General features: G+C 42.3%; 2 protein-coding genes across 2 annotated transcripts in view; both read left to right on the top strand.

The window, feature by feature from the left end:
* The window catches only part of LOC110508702 (cadherin-12), a 30,942-nt gene extending 20,596 nt beyond the window's left edge, over window positions 1-10,346 (top strand). Inside the window, exons 7-12 of the mRNA XM_021589430.3 lie at window positions 943-1,196; window positions 2,403-2,539; window positions 6,754-6,875; window positions 7,021-7,135; window positions 8,676-8,927; window positions 9,632-10,346. Coding sequence (XP_021445105.2) covers window positions 943-1,196; window positions 2,403-2,539; window positions 6,754-6,875; window positions 7,021-7,135; window positions 8,676-8,927; window positions 9,632-10,164 — 1,413 coding nt within the window. The 3' untranslated portion in view covers window positions 10,165-10,346. The remainder of the gene's footprint in view (window positions 1-942; window positions 1,197-2,402; window positions 2,540-6,753; window positions 6,876-7,020; window positions 7,136-8,675; window positions 8,928-9,631) is intronic.
* A 5,924-nt stretch (window positions 10,347-16,270) lies between these two features.
* LOC110508701 (cadherin-18-like) overlaps window positions 16,271-21,939 on the top strand; it is an 80,748-nt gene continuing 75,079 nt past the window's right edge. Inside the window, exon 1 of the mRNA XM_021589429.3 lies at window positions 16,271-16,684. The gene's annotated coding sequence lies outside the window, so the exon portion shown is untranslated. The remainder of the gene's footprint in view (window positions 16,685-21,939) is intronic.

Genomic DNA, 21,939 nt, shown 5'->3' with positions numbered 1-21,939 from the left:
AGGGAGGTGCGTCAGGCACACAGGAGGGCAAGTGAAAACAGCAGGAGCTTCCTCGCACAAATACTGTAATTGACACCTCTGTGCGGATGATAAGACATTCCACTAGGTTGCGGATTTGTGGTGGAAGGTAGAGTAGCAGGATATAGGCCCAAACTAACAAAGGGTGGGTTCAATTTCCAGATCATTCATATTTTCCCTGCTAATTTACATTTATGCAGTGTTGCAGGAATTATGTTCCCTGCATGTAACACTGAACGGTGCTTTTAGGATGGGATGGCACACATGCTGTGGTGCCTGTGCTCCTGCATCACCGGCCCACTCCTGTTGTCTGTCTGGTTGTTATCTAGTCAGCAGGGTGGCTGCCATTTTCACAGATGACCAGATGTTTGCATGCATGTGCCTCAGACAGGGACTGCTGTGTGTGTGTGTGTTGACAGTGAGAACTGTTTGGCTGTAAGCACAAACTAGGAACCCAGCTGAGATAATGTAAGACTGTAACATAGGGTTAGAAAGCTGTTCTCAAAGTCTCTTCCTGAAAATCTTTCAAAACCTAAGCACTCACTTTTCATGTCTCAAATGGCTTAAAAGCTGAGACACTGAAAAACATGAATCTCTTTTGGAAAAAGCACATGGAAACCAAACCTTTTGGTTAATTTTAGATTAATCAATCTTGGTTGGTGCAGTTAATGGTGACATTTCCATATCAAAGTGCTTGACTTCCGTCTCTGTTGAGCATAAACCGAACAGAGGTGTTAACAAACTGAACCAAGACAAGTATGTCCCCCTAAACTTTGTATTTGACCATTGCACAGTATATTCAGTGTTCGTGTAAAATGTTCGCTTTTTTGAAGGTGTTAATTCAATCATTCTATGTTGATTGATATTTCTGAATAATAAATGCATTTCACTTTGCTGATTACTCCTTCACTCATTATGTTTCAGCATCTCGACTACGAAAACAAAAGGTCGTACACCTTTAAAGTGGAGGCCTCCAACGCTCACCTGGACCCCCGGTTCCTCCACCTGGGCCCTTTCAAAGACACCACCACAGTCAAGGTCAATGTGCTGGATGTGAACGAACCCCCTGTGTTCACTAAGACCTCTTACACCATAGATGTGTATGAGGATACTCCTGTGGGCACAATTATTGGATCAGTTACTGCACAGGACCTAGACGCAAGCAGCAGTGCAGTTAGGTTCGTCATCATGCATACATTTATACATTATATATACAGTACCAGTCAAAAGTTTGGACACACCTACTCATTCAAGGATTTTTCTTGGTTTTGACTATTTTCTACATTGTAGACTAATAGTGAAGACATCAAAACTATGAAATAACACATATGGAGTTATGTAGTAACCATAAAAGTGTGGCTACTTTGAAGTATCTCAGTTATAAAACATATTTTGATTTGTTTAACAATTGTTGGTTACTACATGATTCCATGTGTGTTATTTCATAGGTGTAATGTCTTCACTATTATTCTACAATGTAGAATATAGTCAAAATAAAGAAAAACCCTTGAATGAGTAGGTGTGTCCAAACTTTTGACTGGTACTGTATTTAATAAGTGTTATTTGCCTACTGTATGTTTACTTAAGGGTGAGCTCCATCACGGCTGGGGTTGAGAAATGGGTCCATCATGGGCTGAGTTACTTTACATTTGGGCACCTATCTCTGACATCTTAAGACCCACCTGTCGCTCTGCTCTTCAGAGGTATACATGAACACTGATCTACTATCACATTTGGCCTGTTGTTTATCGTCATCTTTCAAATGTTTTTCAAGTACAGTTGACTTCCACTCTGTTAGTGTTGAGAGCGGGAATGTGAGACGCAGGACATGTCTTGCACAAGACCATCCAAATAGTTTGTAGCCCAGCTGTGTGTTTTTTGTTGTCTATGAATATGTCATGGCTTACTACAAATGGAAGTAATTCACCTTGCTGGAACGGCAGTCTTCGTGATGGCTGCTTAATATTTTAGAGCATTACATTTGTCATCGTCCTTTTGGGATATGGAACACTTAAAGGTACTCAAACGCTGATCAGAACACAACCAGGCTGCATCCCAAAATACATCCTATTCCCTATGTAGGGCACTTCCTTTGACCAGGCCCTGGGGATAGGGAATATGATGATATTTGGGACAAATCCTTAGTCTCTACATGAAAAGAAAATGATTATTCGTCTGTGTAATGTTTGCTGTCATAGCCTTGGTCTTTATTTGATTGGTCTTTCTGACATTTCTCCTTGGGGACCAATAAAATATGGATCTATCGCTATAGATCTATTACGTAGAAAAGGTATGGCAAAAATAAGTCTTGATTGAGAGATGCCATGTGAGGTTGAGGGAATCATATGTATATGTTTATTATATGTTTTCTGCATGTTTTGTAGGTACTCTATTGAGTGGAAGAGGCCTGTGGACAGCTGCTTTGACATTGATACTGTGGAAGGGACCATCTCCACCAACGAGATGTTGGACAGAGAGAGTAATAGGCAGCACAATATCTCTGTAGTGGCCACTAAAGTTAGTAAGTATTGGGACAAAGAGTTAATATGTATATAATATATATTAATATTAGAGGAGGCTGGTTGGAGGAGCTATAGGAGGACAGGCTCACTGTAATGGCTGGACTGGAATGAATGGAATGGAGTCAAACACGTTGTTTCCATGTGCTTGATGTGTTTGGTAACATTAATTTATTCCATTCCAGCCATTACAATGAGCCAGTCCGCCTATAACTCCTTCCACCAGCCTCCTCTGGTTAATATACAATGCATTTGGAAAGTAATTAGACCCCTTGACTTTCCCACATTTCATTACGTTACAGCCTTAATTCTAAAATGTCTTAAATATTCATTATTTCTCGTCAATCTACACACCCTTTGCTATGAAACACGCAATTGAGCTCAGATGCATCCTGTTTCCATTGATCATTCTTGAGATGTTTCTACACTTGATTGGAGTCCACCTGTGGTAAATTCAATTGATTGAACCTGATTTGGAAAGACACACACCTGTCTATAGAAGGTCTCACAATTGACAGTTCATGTCAGAGCATAAACCAAGCCATGAGGTTGAAGGAATTGTCCGTAGTGCTCAGAGATAGGATTGTGTCGAGGCACAGATCTGGGGAAGGGTACCAAAAGATTTCTGAAGCATTGAAGGTCCCAAGAACACAGTGGCCTCCATAATTCTTAAATGGGAGAAGTTTGGAACCATCAAGACTCTTCCTAGAGCTGGCTGGCTGCCCGGCCAAACTTAGCAATTGGGGGAGAAGGGCCTTGCTAAGGGAGGTGACCAAGAACCGAATGTTCACTGTGACAGAGCTCTAGAGTTCCTCTGTGGAGTTGGGAGAACCTTCTAGAAGGACAACCATCTCTGCAGCACTCCACCAATCAGGCCTTTATGGTAGAGTGGCCAGACGGAAGCCAGTCCTCAGTAAAAGGCATACGAATGCCCACTTGGAGTTTGCCAAAAGGCACCTAAAGGACTCTCAGACCATGAGAAACAAGATTCTCTGGTCTGATGAAACCAAGATTAAAGTCTTTAGCCTGAATGCCAAGCGTCACATCTGGAGGAAACCTGGCATCATCCTTAAGCCTAGTGGTGGCAGCATCATGCTGGGGGATATTTATCAGTGGCAGGGATTGGGAGACTAGTCAGGATCGAGGGAAAGATGAACGGAGCAAAGTACAGAGGTATCCTTGATGGAAACTTGCTACAGAGTGCTCAGGATCTCAGACTGGGGCGAAGGTTCATCTTCTAACAGGACAACTACCCTAAACACACAGCCAAGACAACACAGGAGTGACTTCAGGACAAGTCTCTGAATTGAGTGGCCCAGCCAGAACCTAGTCTTGAACCCGACCGAACATCTCTGGAGAGACCTGAAAATAGCTGTGCATGTCACGTCCTGACCTTAGTTCCTTTTTTATGTCTCTATTTCAGTTTGGTCAGGGCGTGAGTTGGGGTGGGCATTCTATGTGTTCTATGTTTTTGTATTTATGAGTTTGGCCTGGTATGGTTCCCAATCAGAGGCAGCTGTTTATCATTGTCTCTGATTGAGTACCATACTTAGGCAGCCTGTTTTCCCATTATGATTTGTGGGTAGTTGTTTTCTGTGCCTGTGTTTTACCATACAGAACTGTTTCGGTTTTCATTTATTTATCTTGCTCTTTTGTATTCTGTGTTCAGTTTAATAAATATATTATGGACACTTACCACGCCGCGCATTGGTCCGATATTTCAAACTCCTCGTCAGAGGAAGAAGGAAATCGTTACAGAACTAACCACCACCAACGGACCAAGCAGCGTGGTAACCAGGAGCAGAGGGTTCTGGACTCCTAGACTTGGGAGGAGATATTGGACGGCAAGGGACCCTGGGCACAGGCTGGGGAATATCGCCGCCCTAAAGAAGAACTGGAGGCAGCGAAAGCTGAGCGGCAGCGATATGAGGTAAGGCAGCACAACAGGCAATGTTGGGGAGGGCACACGGGAAGATTGGCAAAGTCAGGTAGGAGACCTGAGCCAACTCCCCGTGCTTACCGTGGCGAGAGAGTGACCGGGCAGGCACCGTGTTATGCGGTGAAGCGCACGGTGTCCCTAGTGCGCATATATAGCCCGGTGCGCTACATCGCAGCCCCCCGCAAGTGTCATGCGAGAGTGGGCATCCAGACAGGGCGATTGTGCCGGCCCAGCATGTTTGGTCTCCGTTACGACATTTCGGCCCAGGGTATCCTGCGCCGGCTCTGCGTGCTGTGTCTCCGGGGCACTGGGAAGGTGCAGTTCGCCCTATGCCTGCGCTCCGCACGTGCCGGGCGAATGTGGGCATTGAGCCTAAGGAAGAGGTGCAAGTGGTATGCACCAGAGCTCCAGTGCTCCCCCACAGCCCAGTTCAACCTGTGCCTGCACTCTGGAGGGTCCGGGCTAAAGTGGTCATCCAGCCTGGAGGAGTGGTGCCGAGGCTGCGCACCAGGGCTCCAGTGCTCCCCCACAACCCGGTCCTTCCGGTGCCTCCTCCACGCACCAGGCCTCCTGTAGGTCTCCCCAGCCTGGTGGATGCAGTGGCAGCCCCACGCACCAGGCTGTCTCTCCGACTCCTCCCTCCAGGTTCTCCCTCCTGTCCGGAGCTGCCAGAGCCACCCTCCTGCCCGGAACTGCCTGAGCCGCCCTCCTGTCCGGAGCTGCCAGAGCCGCCCTCCTGTCCAGAGCTTCCAGATCCGCCCGTCAGTCAGGAGCAGCCGGAGCCGCCCGTCAGTCAGGAGCAGCCGGAGCCGGTTTTGGTTAGGTTAGGTTTTGCGGCCGGAGTCTGCACCTTTTGCGGGGGTACTGTCACGTCCTGGCCTTAGTTCCTTTTTAAGTTTCTATTTTAGTTTGGTCTTGTGTTTTATGTTTCTATTTTAGTTTGCCTCCCAATCAGAGGCAGCTGTTTATCGTTGTCTCTGATTGAGAACCATACTTAGGCAGCCTGTTATCCACTATGATTTGTGGGTAGTTGTTTTCTGTGTTTGTGTTTTACCATACAGAACTGTTTCCGTTTTCATTTATTTCTCTTGTTCTTTTGTATTCTGTGTTCAGTTTAAATATATTTTGGACACTTACCATGCTGCACATTGGTCCGATATTTCATACTCCTCGTCAGAGGAAGAAGGAAATCGTTACAGTGCAGCATCCAACCTCCCCATCCAACCTGACAGAGCTTGAGAGGATCTGCAGAGAAGAATGGGAGAAACTCCCCAAATACAGGTGTGCCAAATCTGTAGCATCATACCCAAGAAGACTTTAGGCTGTAATCTCTATCAAAGGTGCTTCAACAATGTACTGAGAAAAGTGTCTAAATACTTATGTTAATGTGATATTTCAGTTTTTTACTTTTAATACATTTTCAAACATTTCTCAAAACTGTTTTTGCTTTGCCATTATGGGGTGTTATGTATAGATTGATGAGGAAAAACAACAATTTAATAAATTTCGGAATAAGGCTGTAACGTAACAAAATGTGGAAAAAGGGGTCTGAATACAAACCGAGTGCACCGCGGCCGTATTCACAAAGCCTCTCACAGTAGAACTGTTGATCTAAGATCATTTTTTCCCTTTTAAATCATCATGAACAAGAGGGGGGCCATGCTCCTAGATCAGCAATTCTCTAAGACTTCTCTGGAGCAAATAACTTGGATGGAGTTTGCAGTAGTTCACCCACACACACAATGTTCCATTCTTTTGGCACCATCTAGTGGAATTGACTTATACTCAAAGTAATGCAGACTGACAGATTATACTGTATGAACTAATGCTATTTCTCCACTGGAAGGGCGGCTTTTTATATGGGAAGCTTTTCAATTGGAAAAAAATAATTAGCCTGATAAGCAAATCACCCAATACTATCAACACATATTATTAATATCTTATAATTTGTCTGTGCTGCCATTTGTTTTTCTATTAATAAAAAAAAAAATCTATGGCTTTTAAGTGTTGTGTTATTTCATTGTCAATTTCATATTGATTGAATGAGGCATGCAAATCCAAATGCAAACAGAGAGTGTCACTGTTGCATATTTTATCAAGCTAGAATTAACATGTGCCCAATAAACCACAATACTGATTGTTTTAAAAAGCAGTTCAGACATGATAAGAGAAAGGGCTTTTGCAATGCTCACTCATTTGTGATGCTCACTGAGGTCCACTATGTGCATGGTGTATTTATTATGTGTTGTATGATTACTGTTTTCTTTGATCCTGCAGACAACCCTCTCCTATCCAACAAGGTCACAGTCACAGTCAATGTGCTGGATGTCAACGAGTTCCCTCCGGAGCTTGCCGTTCCCTTTGACACTTTTGTCTGTGAAAATGCAGAAGTAGGCCAGGCAAGTACAGTTCCACTGTGAGAAAGACTGTGTGCGTGCGTGGAGTGCCGGTGCGTGTGAGAGAGAATGAAAGAGAATAATTGTGATAAATAGTTTCTCTACTTGGTTCTACGCCTAAAGTTGAAAGCTCTTTGTGCTTTGCCAGGTAATTCAGACCATCAGTGCTACGGACAAGGATCTTCCTGCTGTTGGACAGAGGTTCTTCTTCAAGTCCCCTAGGGAAATCAGAAACAGGAATTTCACCGTGCGAGACTTTGGAAGTAAGCCACATTTTTTCCCTCCAGGAAAAGAAAGAGAGAGAGAGAGAGAGAGAGAGAGAGAGAGAGAGAGAGAGAGGCATGTTCAATAAGGATATTTTTATAGAAAGTTTCTTTATACAATAATATTATACAGGGACTATCTATTATGATGCAGTGCCAGTGACTCACTCCAAATCTTTTTCCTTGATACTAGCTCCCTACAATATCCACAAACAATTGGTATTGTTTAGAGTTTTTGTCACGACCCAGGGGATGTCAGGCACTGCAGCCCCCACAAGCCCCCCACCCCCCTAGGAAATGATCTCTAAAACAACAATATTTTCTCTCAGCCTCATGGCAAAATGCGTAAAATAGCTTGACATTTTATTTTTTTCGAAACTGCACTACGCCACTGATACCAGGGTGCAAACATCCGGCCCACGAGGGTGTCCAATCAGGCCCGCGTGTGGTTTGAGTGAAAAATCAAATGAAGTCAGTATACTTTAAAATGACTAAAATCAATTGAAACAAACAATTTGTAGATTGTGCCCAGCTCGCTAATAATCACCAGAATGAAAGCTAGACATAGAAAATTCCCAGAACGATGGATGGAGAACAATTATTTTCATTTTATGTAGAGGAAAGGCCTCACTGAAGTCCGAATGCGGCACACCGGGGCAAGATGAGTTTGACACCCCTGCCCTAGAGCCTTACCATCTCACCAACCTCTGTTAGTATTTTTCTAACACAATAACGCATAAATATCTGGCTTGATTCAGAGGGACAGCAGCGCTCAAGGCAATCGCAGAAAACAGGCACAAGGTGTGCTTTAATGGCTCCTACTTGTCAAGTGAGATCTTTGTCCATCCAGGCAGAGGGAAGGCTGTACAGAGTCAGTTCACAACCACTATCCTGGTGCTGGAGAGGAGAGGAGGCAGGGCACATCTCGACACTTCATCTCTGTATAGCCGTAAAAACGGCAGGCCTGTGTTTGTTTCTCAGAGCCGTGCATTGTGCTGCTGGCTCTATTTGGTTTCTGTTGTACATTCTAAGTACACACCTTCACCTTATTTCAAATAAGCCAAAAACCAAAAGCGGTAAAAGTGACAATTATACATCTCCCCTGAAGAAACATTGGGCTTGATAAAGGTCGGGCTTAGACATCAGCAAATGCATGTAGCCCAAGACCGGCAGCGTTGTAGATCTTTAGTACAGGCCCCTATATTCCTCCTGGAACGAAGAGGATTAAATAAGAACTAAGGAAGTACTGCATGTATGTACTCTCAGTTGTATTACAAGTGAACACTCTCTGATGGTCTCTCATTTGGTTTTCAGACAACACTGGGGGGATCGTGACCAGACAGACGTATAGGATTTCAGTCAGATATTTAGAGTTAATCGTTAATGGACGTGTGGGGTTTCAGCCATGTTGGGTTAATAGTTGTCATTTGGTTTCCAGACAACACTGCGGGAATAGTGACCAGATGTCTAGGGTTCCAGGATGGATTTATTGATTGATTTGAGACATGTAGGGTTAAGGATTGTGTCATTTGGTTTCCAGACAACACGGCGGGGATAGTGACCAAGCGTGTAGGGTTCCAGAGGCGGGTCCAGGAGTACTACGTGATACCTGTGGTGGTGGAGGACAATGGGTATCCAGCCCAGAGCAGCACCGGCACCCTCACTGTCCGAGTGTGTGCCTGTGTGACTGAAGGGTCACTCCTGTCCTGCACGGCAGAGGCAGTCTTCCTACCAATGGGCCTCAGCACCTGGGCAGTGATGGCCATTTTACTGTGCATGGTCATACTCCTGGGTAAGTCCTGTCTATCATTCAGACTGCGATCCTGGTGCAGAGGCAGAGTATTTCTGAACTTTTCATCTGACACCTTGAGAATGAGAGTAATAATGATTACCCCAAGTATTTATTTCCAACTACAGTATAAACTCTGTAAATGCAATTAATCAGAATGTTAAAGTGTATCATTTTACACTAGGGGGAGCTGAAGTCCTAACGTACAGTAACTTCATTAAATTGATGTCACAATTTGAAAAATGGCCCTTGAAACAGTCCCATAATCATAATCATACTTATAGGTCGATTTAGCTCATTTTTCTTGGTCTGGCCATTCCCCCCTACTTTTTCCTACTAAAGTATCTCTTGCTGTTGCATAACACAGTGAGCACTTCATTAGTATGGAGTAGGCTGCTGTGCTGTAGTCTCTACTGTCTGCCATTGGGAAAGAGGAAAAGGGGAGGGAGAGGGAGATGAAAGCCAGGTGAAACAGCCTTTCATCCTGTCTCAGTACTACAATAGTGACAGATAGCATGTCTGGAGAAATAAGGAAATTAGCTAATGGCTCCTAACACATGACATCCCACTGTCTCTCTTCCCATACCCTCCTACAGTACCTTGAAAGGCTCTTGAAATGCACGTCAATGTATATTTTCACTGCAGTACATCTATGTATGTAAAAGATAACACACTGTGTGTGTGTGCTTGGTTCTTTTATGTTGTAGCGATCTTTGCACTCTATGTCGGCCTGAGACGGCAGAAGAAGAGGGAGACGTTGATGTCATCCAAGGAGGACATCCGGGACAACGTGATCCACTACGATGATGAGGGGGGCGGCGAGGAGGACACCCACGCCTTCGACATGGGCACTCTGAGGAACACCAAAGCCATCAAGGAAAAAATGCTCCGCAGGGGCACAGGGTCAGAGGTCACCGCCCAAACTGAGATCAATGAGTCATCCCCCACCACAGAGGGCAGCGCAGACATCATCAGGGACTACATCCACCAGCGTCTCCAGGAGAACCACCTGGGTTTCTCTGCTCCGCCGTATGACTCACTGGTCACGTATGCCTACGAGGGGGATGGGTCGGTGGGCGAGTCGCTAAGCTCCATCGAGTCGTGGATGGCAGACGGAGGAGAAGACTTCAAATACTTCAGCGAGTGGGGGCCACCCTTTAAAACTGTAGCAGGGATATTAGACAAAGACAAAACAGATCCTCCCGTGGCGGAAGTGGAGGAGAGCCGAGAGTACTTGTGAGGACAAGACAAGCAGAAAAGACTAATGTCTTACTTTTATGGTAGATTTGTTTTTAAAGACAATGGGAATAAAATCAAGCCTTTCCGTTCAGTTTTAATCATATTTTGTGGTGGCTGTTATTGTTGTTTATTTAGAAGACAGAACATTTGAAATGTTTTATTAAAATAAACTTGATAACCCTCTCTAAGTGCCTCAGGAACTGCTCTGTTTGTATGTAACTAAAAAGTTTGCCCGAATATCCAGAATCTACAAAATGTCTTTAAAAAAAAGTATATTTAAAAGAGTCCCTCTCAACCATCCTCACATAGGCCAGCTGCACTTACACAATTGTGCTAAACTTGGCCATTAGACAATAAACCTTCAAAAGCATGCAATTGTGAAAAACTCTTATCCTTGGATTCTGATGACCGAGCTCGAATTGACGGTACTGCTAATCACAATAGGCAAATTGTTTCCATCGAAAACAAGACCCAACCAATGGGACTTGTTTGTCTTGTGCATCAGTGAGGAGCTACACGTTTTCATCCCCTTCTATTCTTGTCAAATTAAATGTCAAGTGATTTTTAAATGTCAACTGCAGTGGCATCTTTTATTGTAATGCAATTCTTGTTGAAGACCATGAGGATGAGACTATCTGGAGAAATACAAGCTTTCGACTTAACCACACACAAACTGCATTAAGCAGTCGGATGTATACATTTACTTTACAGCAAGTCAGCAGGGTAAGCTCAGACCGTTTCAGAGCATTATTTGATTTGTTCATCTACAATATGTTTAACATATTTCAATGTAGGCCTATGTTGATCTACCTAAATGCATACATTAACAAAGAACATGTTTCCTTTTATCTCCTACATTGTTATAATACTAAACACACAATCCTTGAGTAGGCAAGTGATAAACAGTTAATTGTTTTAGCGTGTGTTTTATTTGTTGAAGTAAGCAAATAGGTTGTGAACCTACACTGAGTGTACAAAACATTAGGAACACCTTCCTAATATTAAGTTGCACCCTCTTAAGCCCTCAGAACAGCCTCAATTAGTCTGTGCATGGACTACAAGGAGTCAAAAGCGCTCCACAGGATTGCTGACCCATGTTGGCTCTAATGCTTCCCACAGTTGTGTCAAGTTGGCTGGATGTCCTTTGAGTGGTGGACCATTCTTGATACACAAAGGAAACTGTTGAGTGTGAAAAACCCAGCAGTGTTGCAGTTCTTGACACACTCAAACCTGTGTGCCTGGCACTTACTACCATACCCCATTCAAAGGAACTTAAATCTTTTGTCTTGCCTATTCACCCTCTGAATGACACACGTACGTACACAATCCATGTCTCAATTGTCTCAAGGTTTAAAAATCGTTCTTTAACCCATCTCCTCCCCTTCATCTACACTGATTCGTGGATTTAACAAGTGACATCAATACGGGATCATAGCTTTCACCTTGATTCACCTGGCCAGTCTATGTCATGGAAAGAGAAGGTGTTCCTAATGTTTTGTACAATCAGTTTATTGTCGCATCTTGAAGGTGACATAAAAAGATTTACGGTAATTCCTTTTTTATTGTACTGGTAAAAACAATATGGATGATTTGTAAGTGTGTGGCTCAACATATCCAATATCCACACACAGCGAATTTATTCTACTCCCAGAGAGCAACATGACATACACGTTGACCCTAATCAACATGTCATCATACTAAATCATTGTTATGTTATTCACATATACAGCAGTAACCCCCAGGCCAGAGGCAGCCACACCTCTGGAAGTGAGAACATGGATGAAGACATCATCATCAGGCTGCTAAACTACCGATACCCCCCCCACTACACAATATTATGTTCCTTGCTCACATGCTGGGGCCTTTATTGGCCATCCTAATTCCGTGCAAAGACATTCATTGTGGCTATTTAAGAAAATCTCTTTTTCCTCAACACTATACCACCAGCAGAGGTCTAGAAAGACCTGTTTTACTCAGGCAGTTGAAATGGCATTTTCTGAGGAATTCCCTTCTCTATGTTGAAATAGATAGATCATAAAAAGTTCCTCTTTGATGAATCCTCCAAGATGTTAATTACGTGTGTGCTTTCTTTCTCTTTCTCCACAAAACCACTTATTTTGTCCACTTGTTGGCAAACTGTCATTTCCAATGCATAACGAGCACAAAATCAGAATTCTTCTTTTAACTACTTTAACTAGCTCAATAAGAATAATTATGGAAAGCAGGGGCTGAATCTTGACATCTGATTGTCTCAGTTATCTTGTGAAGATGATTGTTGCATGTTGACTCAATGTATGAGATATAAGGTTAATTGGGGGGGGGGGGGGGGGGGATCTGTGTATCTCTTGGGGTTCCTACTTTTTAATACTTCATTTCCACATGGATAATTCACTCTCTGATAAAATATCTGGAAATACTGTAGCCTTAAATATATTAACAGTTGCATAATGTCTTAGTGCTGTAAGTATTATTATTTTTTATTGTTAATACTATTATAAACTGAAGAACTCTTCAATACTCCTTCAAGGTTATTTTCAGAGGTTTCATGTAATAATGATTCAGGTCAAATCCTGTTACTCTACTGTATTAGATTTTTGAACAAAAATAATGACCCAGACAAGACATTGATTGAAGTGCTTTTAGATGGGCATATGCTACAGTACACATACACAGTAGCCTATACCCCCATTAAAGTCCTTTCCCTATTCTTCTTCCCAAGTGAAGTATATCATTCGTAGTTTTAGCTTCCAGGGGAAAGTAATGTACTTTGTCGAGACAAAAAAGGGCAAATTATTTTAAAAAACTCAGTTTGAGAAACAGGATTTAGAAAATGGATTGCTGTGCCTTCTTTTGATTCATAATGTATTCATGGAGGTAGCAGAGGAAGTCAGACCAAGCGAAAACAAACCGGAGACAGTCATAGTAATGTGTTTTACTCCTGCTGTTTTCAGCCACCTTTAGCTTGTTCATGGGTAAACAATTATGAAGAACGTGAGACGCATCAATGTTTGCATGGGCTTATTGTTATATTTGTCTAAATTTCTACATGACCTGAAGGCACACAGTGGGGAGTTACATTCTGTTTTGTATCAAATGGTGAAGAATTTCAAGACTATTTTCCCTAAGGAGGACTACAGTATTTCCTAAGGATGGTACCAGTCAGTCCCCTTCACACCCTTTGCATTTTAAATAGATTTTTTTAGATGCTCATATGCATCAATTTGGGCGGTCTCAATGGTATACATGCTGCAGGTTTTTTGGGGGTGGGGGGTTGCCAAATTTCTCTGCCAAATGTCTGATTGGTGTAATGTAATCCAATCAGTACAGTAGCAGCAGCCTCATATTGATTTTCTTGTTAAATTGAGTCCTATTACAGTTTTATTATTCGCTTTGGTACAATTTTCACAAGTATGTGATGAATAAAAAAAATACTCTTAGTACAAATAGGTAACACTTGTAACGCAGACAGTCTTACATTCAAACCCTTTCATTGTGCGTTCATTTTGTTTGTAGACATCTTTCACCACACAACCTTTGATCCAAAATATTTGTTTAATGTGAAACATAATGAGTACATTGGTTTAATCACAAATACACAACATAATGATATTACATCTTCTCATTTAAAAAAACCATTTAATCCAATAGCAAAACATGTAGTATGCTCCAGTACTATTAACTACAATACATCACACTGTTTTCACATTAGGCACTACTCATAAAAAAGGAGTGAACATCACATTTCCATAACATCTATTCCAGGTGTGATCAAAAGGTGTTATAATCTTTCACAGTGTAATCAAGTGAAAGAAATGAAAGAAACAATGTTTAGCAGGCACTAGTTTGCATCAGAATTGCAGTAAATATCTTCATTGTTCATGCACCTGGGGAAAAGCCATGTCTGACCTGCAGCACCAGTCAAAAGTTTGGACACACATTTATGACTGGTACTGTACATTATACTTTTATGTTTCTACTTTACAGACATACCTTTTCATTAGGTACACTGAACAAAAAATATAAACGCAACATGGAACAATTTCAAATATTTTACTGAGTTACAGTCCATTTAAGAAAATCAGTCTATTGAAATAAATTCAATAAGCCCTATCTATGGATTTAACAGGATTGGTCATTTTTACCTTAAAAGAAAAGGTAGGGTGAGCCTCCCGAGTGGCACAGTGGTGTAAGGCACTGCATCGCATTGCTTGAGGCGTCACTACAGACCTGGGATCGATCCCAGGGCGTGTCACAGCCGGCCATGACCGGGAGACCCATGAGGCTGCGCACAATTGCCCTAGCGTCGTCCGGGTTAGGGGAGGGTTTGGCCGGGATTTCCTTGTCCCATCGTGCTCTATCAACTCTAAGTGGTGGGCCAGGAACCTGCAAGCTAACTACGGTCGCCATCTGGACAATGTTTCCTCCGACTCATTGGTGCGGCTCTCGACCTTCGCCTCTCACGAGTCTGTAGGGGAGTTGCAGCGATGGGACAAGACTGTAACTACCAATTAGGGAGAAAATTGGGATTTTTTAAATAAAAATATAAGGTAGGTGCGCAGATCAGAAAACCAGTCAGTATGTGGTGTAACCACCATTTGCCTCATGCAGCGCGACACATCTCCTTTGCGTAGAAGTGATCAGGCTTTTGACTTTGGCAGGTGGAATGTTGTCCCACTCCTCTTCAATCGCTGTGCGAAGTTGCGGGAACTGGAACACGCTGTCGTACACTTCGATCCAGAACATCCCAAACACGCTCAATGGGTGACTGGTGAGTATGCAGGCCAAGGAAGAAATGGAAAATGTTCAGCTTCCAGGAATTCTGTACAGATCCTTGTAACATGGGGCCATGCAACATGAGGTTATGGCCGGGAAATGAAAGGCACGACAATGGTCCTCAGGATCTCATCACCGTATCTCTGTGCATTTAAATTGTCATTGATATAATGCAATTGTGTTTGTTGTCCGTAGCTTATGCCTACCCATACCATAACCCCACCACCACCATTGGGAACTCTGTTCACAACGTTGACACCAGCAAACCATCCACCCACACATTGCCATGACTGCCATCTGCCCGGCACAGTTGAAACTGTGATTGTTGTCATTGTGTTGTGTGACAAAACTGAACATTTTAGAGTGGCCTTTTATTGTTCCCAGTACAAGGTTCACCTGTGTAAGGATCATGCTGTTTAATGGATTCTCTTGGCAAAGGAGAAATGCTCACTAACATGTAAAATAAGCTTTTTTTTGTATATGGAAAATTTGACATATGGGTGTCACGTTCTGACCTTAGTTATTTTGTTATGTCTTTGTTTTAGTATGGTCAGGACGTGAGTTGGGTAGGTTGTCTATGTTAGTTTTTCTATGATTTTCTATTTCTGTGTTTGGCCTGGTATGGTTCTCAATCAGAGGCAGCTGTAAATCGTTGTCCCTGATTGAGAACCATATTTAGGTAGCCTGTTTTCTATTGTGTTTCGTGGGTGATTATTTTCTGTTTTCTGTTCTGTGTCTGCACCAGCCAGAACTGTTTTCGGTTGCCGGTTTATTGTTTTTGTTCTGTGCTCAAGTTCTTTATTAAAAGATATGGACACATACCATATCCTCTTCTTCTTCCACCATCGACGACCGCTACAATGGGACCAAAACGTTACATGTTGAGTTTATATTTGTGTTCAGTGTAGTTCTCCAAGTTTGTAGTAGACAAAGCAGTTGACATGTCAAATCTCTAGGTTTACCAAACGTTTAAGTGATCATCAATTAACGGCAGTGGGCTTAAGTAATAGTAAAATGCCTTTAACAAAAGAGAAGAGAGTCAAATGAAAAGAAATGTGAGCATTGCATTGTGAAAGGCAATTACTTCATATGAACATGTATGGCAATGTGAAACATGTACAGTATTTCTAGATGACTATGTTTTGTGTGTTGTACTTAGTCAACTACCTTTTTGATGATCTGTTTACAGTTTGAACTGAGTTGTGAAAATGTACCACATACTTGTGAAAATTGCACCAAAGCGATAAAAAAAAAAAAACGTATTTTCCATCAAACCCAATTGATTACACAACAGTAGTGGGAGTGCAAGAGCACAGCAGAGTCTGAGTGTGTGTGTGTGAGAGAGATGGGGGGGGGGGGGGGATAGAGAGAGGGACAGAGAGAGAAAAATAGAGCAATAGAGAGGAGAGAGGGGGGACCGAGAAAGAAAGAGAGTGAGAAAGAGGAGAACCAAGAGCAAGAGGGGGAGAGAGCAGACTGCCAGAGTCATGTGCTGTCATACTCTTCTTTTCCTCTGTATATTTAAACATTTCCTTGTAATGGACATTTTTTCCTGTTTGTGGCGGTGATCAAATGAGGACAATGCACATCCCTAGGTCTCGTGGGTGACTGGAGCTCTGGATTTGTTCATTCTTTATAGCATCCTGAATGCAGCGTGTGCATTGCATTCCTCTCTCTGCCTGTGGTTTCTGTACCTGAGTCACGCGCCTTTGAGATGGAGCCATGAGATTTCAATGAAAGTGAAACAGGTAGGGCGGAACACTCCTGAGATTTTCTAGTTGATAGAAAATGTTGTTTTCAGTTACTTTTAAAGAATGTTTTTTGTGGGACTGTCAAGAGAGCTATTTCCGGCTGACGGAATTTTCACTCATAAGGGATGGCTTTTGTTGTGTTGTCTTATAAGAGACATTGAGAGGGGAAAAAATATGTTTTATTGTCATATACATCGGATAGGCATGGAATGTACGGAGGATGCGGTGGAGAAGACCGACAATAACATGTAAGAGAGGAATTCAGAAGAGGCAGTAAGAAGTATTTAGAAATGCTGTGTACAATGAGGGTCTTTAGTGATGAAGCAATTGAAGTGAAAACAGCCATTTACATGAACTGACAGACTAGTGAGGAGCACATCAAAAAGAAACATCAGAGGGTAAGGGCAGATAGCTCACTTAATTCAGTTTCAGTTAGCATGTCTGGATAACTTCAAGGTTCTGAGGCTGTCGATAGGGGTGTGTGTGTGTGTGTGTGGTGTGTGTGTGTGTGTGTGTGTGTGTGTGTGTGTGTGTGTGTGTGTGCACATGCGTGCGACCAGGCATGTGTGTGTATTGGCAGGGTGGTGTACTACACTCTTATGTATTTCATTATAATGCATGCATGTGTGCACCTTCATTCACAGTGTGAAAACACAAAATAATTGGTGAACATATACAGGCAACATTTAATTATGCTTACTTAGTTTCTCAGCAATATCCTGGAAATACTTGACCTCAGAATAAAGTGTATCTTAAGTGTTAATTGTACAGCTAGGTATGACTCATTGGGGCATCAATAACCTCTATTCCAAACAGGTATGGAGTGCTCCTCTGTCTGTTGAGGCTCTTAGACTGGATGCACCAGCACTGACAGCTGCAGCTGGCTTGTGAATCGCTTTTCACACCGCATAAGGCAGTATACCCAGAGAGGAAGAGGCGAAGCGTGAGGGTTTTTACTCTGCCCAAAATCTGTCCACGTTAAGCAGATCATTCACTGTTCAGCTGAGTTTTTATATGGGGGGCAATAAGAGAGAGTTGAATTTAGTCAAGATAAAAATGTATATTTCTATTTTGACATGTGAGGCTTATTTGATCTAATGGAAGTTTCATGATGATTAGGTTGTTACTAGTGTACTGATATAAGTAGAACACGTGACATCCCAGAAACCTTAAAGATAAAACACTTTATATCGGAGTTGTCCCTGTTGAAGTCTATGCATATTCATGAGGCTAGCATCTCACTCTCCATTGAATACAGACGGTTGATGTCAACACCCCTCATTGAATATTCAAAAAAGTATTCAAATAACAAGATGTATCCACCAGTTTGACAGCCCGCTGTTCCGCTCTGTGGACAATGAATCTCATTGTTATGGTGGAGACACAAGCATCTCATAATTGTATCCAGTATCTCTGGTATACCTCAGACAGACAACAGGATCTCAAATCATGTGGAGAATGTACTGTAGAATAATGCAGGGATATTACACCATCTGTAATGTGGCCAAAAGTAGTGCACTTTATAAGGAATTGGGTGCCATTTGGGACACAGGCATCATATAACAGTCTAACACCTACTCAAACCAGCCTCGAGTGATGATTCTCTGGCCTGACCTAACTGACTGTTAATGAAGTTGTCCACCATTAAAAGTGCTGTGGGTTTGATCACATGTGGTTTTTATTTGACTTCAGTTGCAGCTTCTCAGCATGACAGCTTAGAGTGTAAATCTCCCTCTGACATCTGAGGAGGAACTCTACCAACTGACTGGCAGTCCAGAGAAATGCCCACCATAATAAACTAGTTTAGCACATTTTGGGAGATTAGCAGCTCAACAGCTTTCATCTCCCATCTTATCAGGTTTGGTTCAATCTTACCTTTTATCAGCTGTCTCTCAGTAGAGTCCCATCTTCTCTCCAGAACCCATCAAGCAGCTGTCTTTCTGTTAAAGGGTTTCTTTGGGATTTTGGCAATGACGCTCTTTATCTACTGCCCCAGCTGAACTAGTGGATACAATATTTATGTCTCTGTGTCCAGTATGAAGAACGTTAGAGGTAGTTTCTAGCAGATACCCATAGACTTCCAGTCATTGCGCTAACGCTAGTTAGCATTGGCTCGTAAAACTACCTCTAACTTCCTTCATACTGGACACAGAGAAATAAAAATGGCATCCACTAGTTTATCTGACTCTGGGGAAGTAGATACAAGGATTCATTGCCAAAATCCCAAAGTATCCCTTAATGAACAGCAGCTGTTCTTTTAATATGTTTATAATGGGGACAATTCCACTGTCATTTAGCTCACAAAGTAGTTCAGAAGCTGTCCTTCAGGAGAGGGTAGGCTAAGGCACAAACGTGGACATCTCAATATTACAGTATGCTGATATGCAGACATCCATCTTTACAGCACTGTCTCATCAGGGTCTGCAGTTGAGTAATGACTATGTGTGATGAGGCTCAGACTGGCATTGTACTCAAGCCCCAAATCCTAATGACCAAAGGTAATTGCATTGGGGATAATTGCTAGACACTTTCATAACACTTTCATGTTAACATCATGACGTGTGGATAATTGTCAGACTTATCAGTCATAACATGAAAGGTCTGCCATACAGTTGATAACTATTATGTGCTGTTATGGGATATGTTACCAAAATTGGAAGACCATTTTGATATTGACAGATAGCAACATATGCAATTTTGTACTTAATGTGATTTATCGTACTGCTGTAGTTGGTATATGACCTGTTACTTTGGCTGCCCTGTTTCTGTCCAGCTTTGGCAGCTCCACTGGCATTCCTATATAATATTAAGGCATGCTCTCCAGAGTATTCCAGGCAATTATGGCCTACCAGGAGTGTGCTCAGCAAAAGTAAAACATTTGCAGAGGTAACATTTACACAACAGACAATCCCAAACCGATCTGGTCATTTCAGCAACATTCCAAAATGGTGTTTATGTAACACACATTCCCCATTCCCCAGGATGAACCAACAGTGGTGTAGTCTAAGAATAGATACTGTGTGCAACTTGAATGCATAGTGCATCATATTCGACTTGGATGTTTCAAGGAAAGCTTCATTGTCGAATTGTGTGTCGGTTACTAGCATGAACATGCATGTGTATAGAGGGACACATGATTATATTCCATTCACATAGTCCCAAAACTATGACTCGTCTCCCTATGGCACTTCTTGACACATCTAGTAGAATGATTTTTACTAGAATGATGTGGATTAGTACTCATGTTTTTAGACAGGCCTAACTAAACTAACACAGCCACCCATCAAACTGCAACAAAAAAACTCTAACAAAACCAAACAGACATCAGGTCATTGTGTGAGAACACATTGAGAACAGAGCAACATGAAGAGAAAAAAATAACTCCCTTGCTTCAGCACCACTACACCCACAGCTTCCCAGGCACCCAGTCAGAATAACAACAGATTGATGCTGATGCCGCCTGCCAGTTATCTGCTCTTTAGCCACTCTATCACTTACTCAGAAAGGCGCCCTGTCACTGAGAATGTCCACAGGAATATTTGATGGACCTATACCGGTGATCCCAGACAGCGATGAAAATGTGGCCACAGAAATAACAAGCTGATGAGATAGAAGACTGTCAAGTCTCTGTAAGGCTCCATTCCTCCATTCCTAATTTATCTGACACCCCAGTGTCAGAGGATGAGGGAATGTAGGGTGACAGGAAATTGGAAATAATATAACAGTCCCCAAATGTTGAGAGCAGTTTGGTGGATTCGGAAGGGTTATACGTTGGTAGCTCCTGAGGAGAAACCTAGAGCGAGCACACTTTTATGTGCAAGGAGAAGTATGAAGCATATGAAGTTGAGTGAAGAAGAAAGAGAGGGAAGTTATGATGGGAACTCTATGTGATGTAAGTGGCTCACTCAAGTGCTCAGAGTCAGTGGAGGAGAAGAAAGAAACTTTAAAAGAAGTTTCCATCAAATGCCTGATGCGGTTTCCTAGTTTAGCTTGAAATAGAGAGAGAGAAATTATCTCAGACGACAACCTACCTCATGGGAAGGGTAAATTGGAACGATTTTAACATGACAATGACCCGTCAGATAGATGATGTTCTAAGATACCGTAGTAAATGTTTAGCCAGAGATGTGTTAGTATGACAGGGAGAGGAAAATGAGTTACCCTTCTCTAAACTGTGTAGAGAATCAAATAGAGTTCCAAGATGTAATAATACATTGCCCTGCTCAAGTTTGCCATTCAAATAACAGTTATAAGTGCTTTACCATGAACTCAATATAGTAGATATGATTTTCTGGTTGCCCCCCTATATCAGAGCCCAGCTTGTGCTTTCTTGAACCCCTGCATGCTTGAGCGTCCCATGATGTTGACCTTGCAGTAGTTCTGGCCCACTAAAGTGACTGCCTCACCGAGATTAATGCCACCCCTTTTGTAATCTCAGTCACACACCACCACTACCACAGCCATGAAAATAAATGACGAGTATCAGTGCCCATTCGTCATCTTTGACTAATGCCCAACTGTGGAATTGCAATGTGACATTTATTCACAATTTCAAAAGATAAGAGAAGGCTCTACCATGTGCATGCCCTCCTCTTCTAAATTGCCAGCTGCCTAGCTGCCTGGAAAGAAAGTGCATTTCTGGATGGAAAATGAGCACGGGGGAAAGCTTTCATCACTAAACCCATTGTAATGCATTCATTTAAATTACTAAAGCCCTTGTCAAAGCTTAGACAAAGAAGACATGAGCCATGGTATGGATACACAGGCGTATTGCATATAATTACCAAAGCCAGGAGTTTTTGTTGTTGTTGCTGACTATGAGATGAGGAAAACTATGGGCCACACAGTGCAAATATCACGTAGTATAGTTCCAATGTTCCATTTGGAAGATATTACATACACTCTCTCTTTTCATAATTTCTGTAACTTGGCTCGTCAAATACAAATGATTTGAAATTGTGATATTTAAGTCAGTTAATGTAATTGATGTCTTCCTCTTAGGCAAAAGTCTCCCTGACACCATGTAACACTGATGCCGAATTAAGATATTGGATAATGGGACCTTGTCAGGTCCACTCATTTTAAAGGAATTACTGTCTCAAGGGCTTTGCTAAACCAGTTTGCATTAATCATTGATTTATTTGATGAGCGATCATGCTTTGTGATATGCTGATGTAGATGCCATGCAGTATCCCCATACATTGAAAATGCTTTTAAAAAGGGCCTCCCAATAGTATAACCCTCTCATTCAA

The sequence above is a fragment of the Oncorhynchus mykiss genome, chromosome 28 (assembly GCF_057628025.1).
Source record: "Oncorhynchus mykiss isolate SJ-2025 chromosome 28, ASM5762802v1, whole genome shotgun sequence".
NCBI classification, from domain to species: domain Eukaryota; kingdom Metazoa; phylum Chordata; class Actinopteri; order Salmoniformes; family Salmonidae; genus Oncorhynchus; species Oncorhynchus mykiss.
This window is presented reverse-complemented; position numbering and strand designations above follow the sequence as displayed.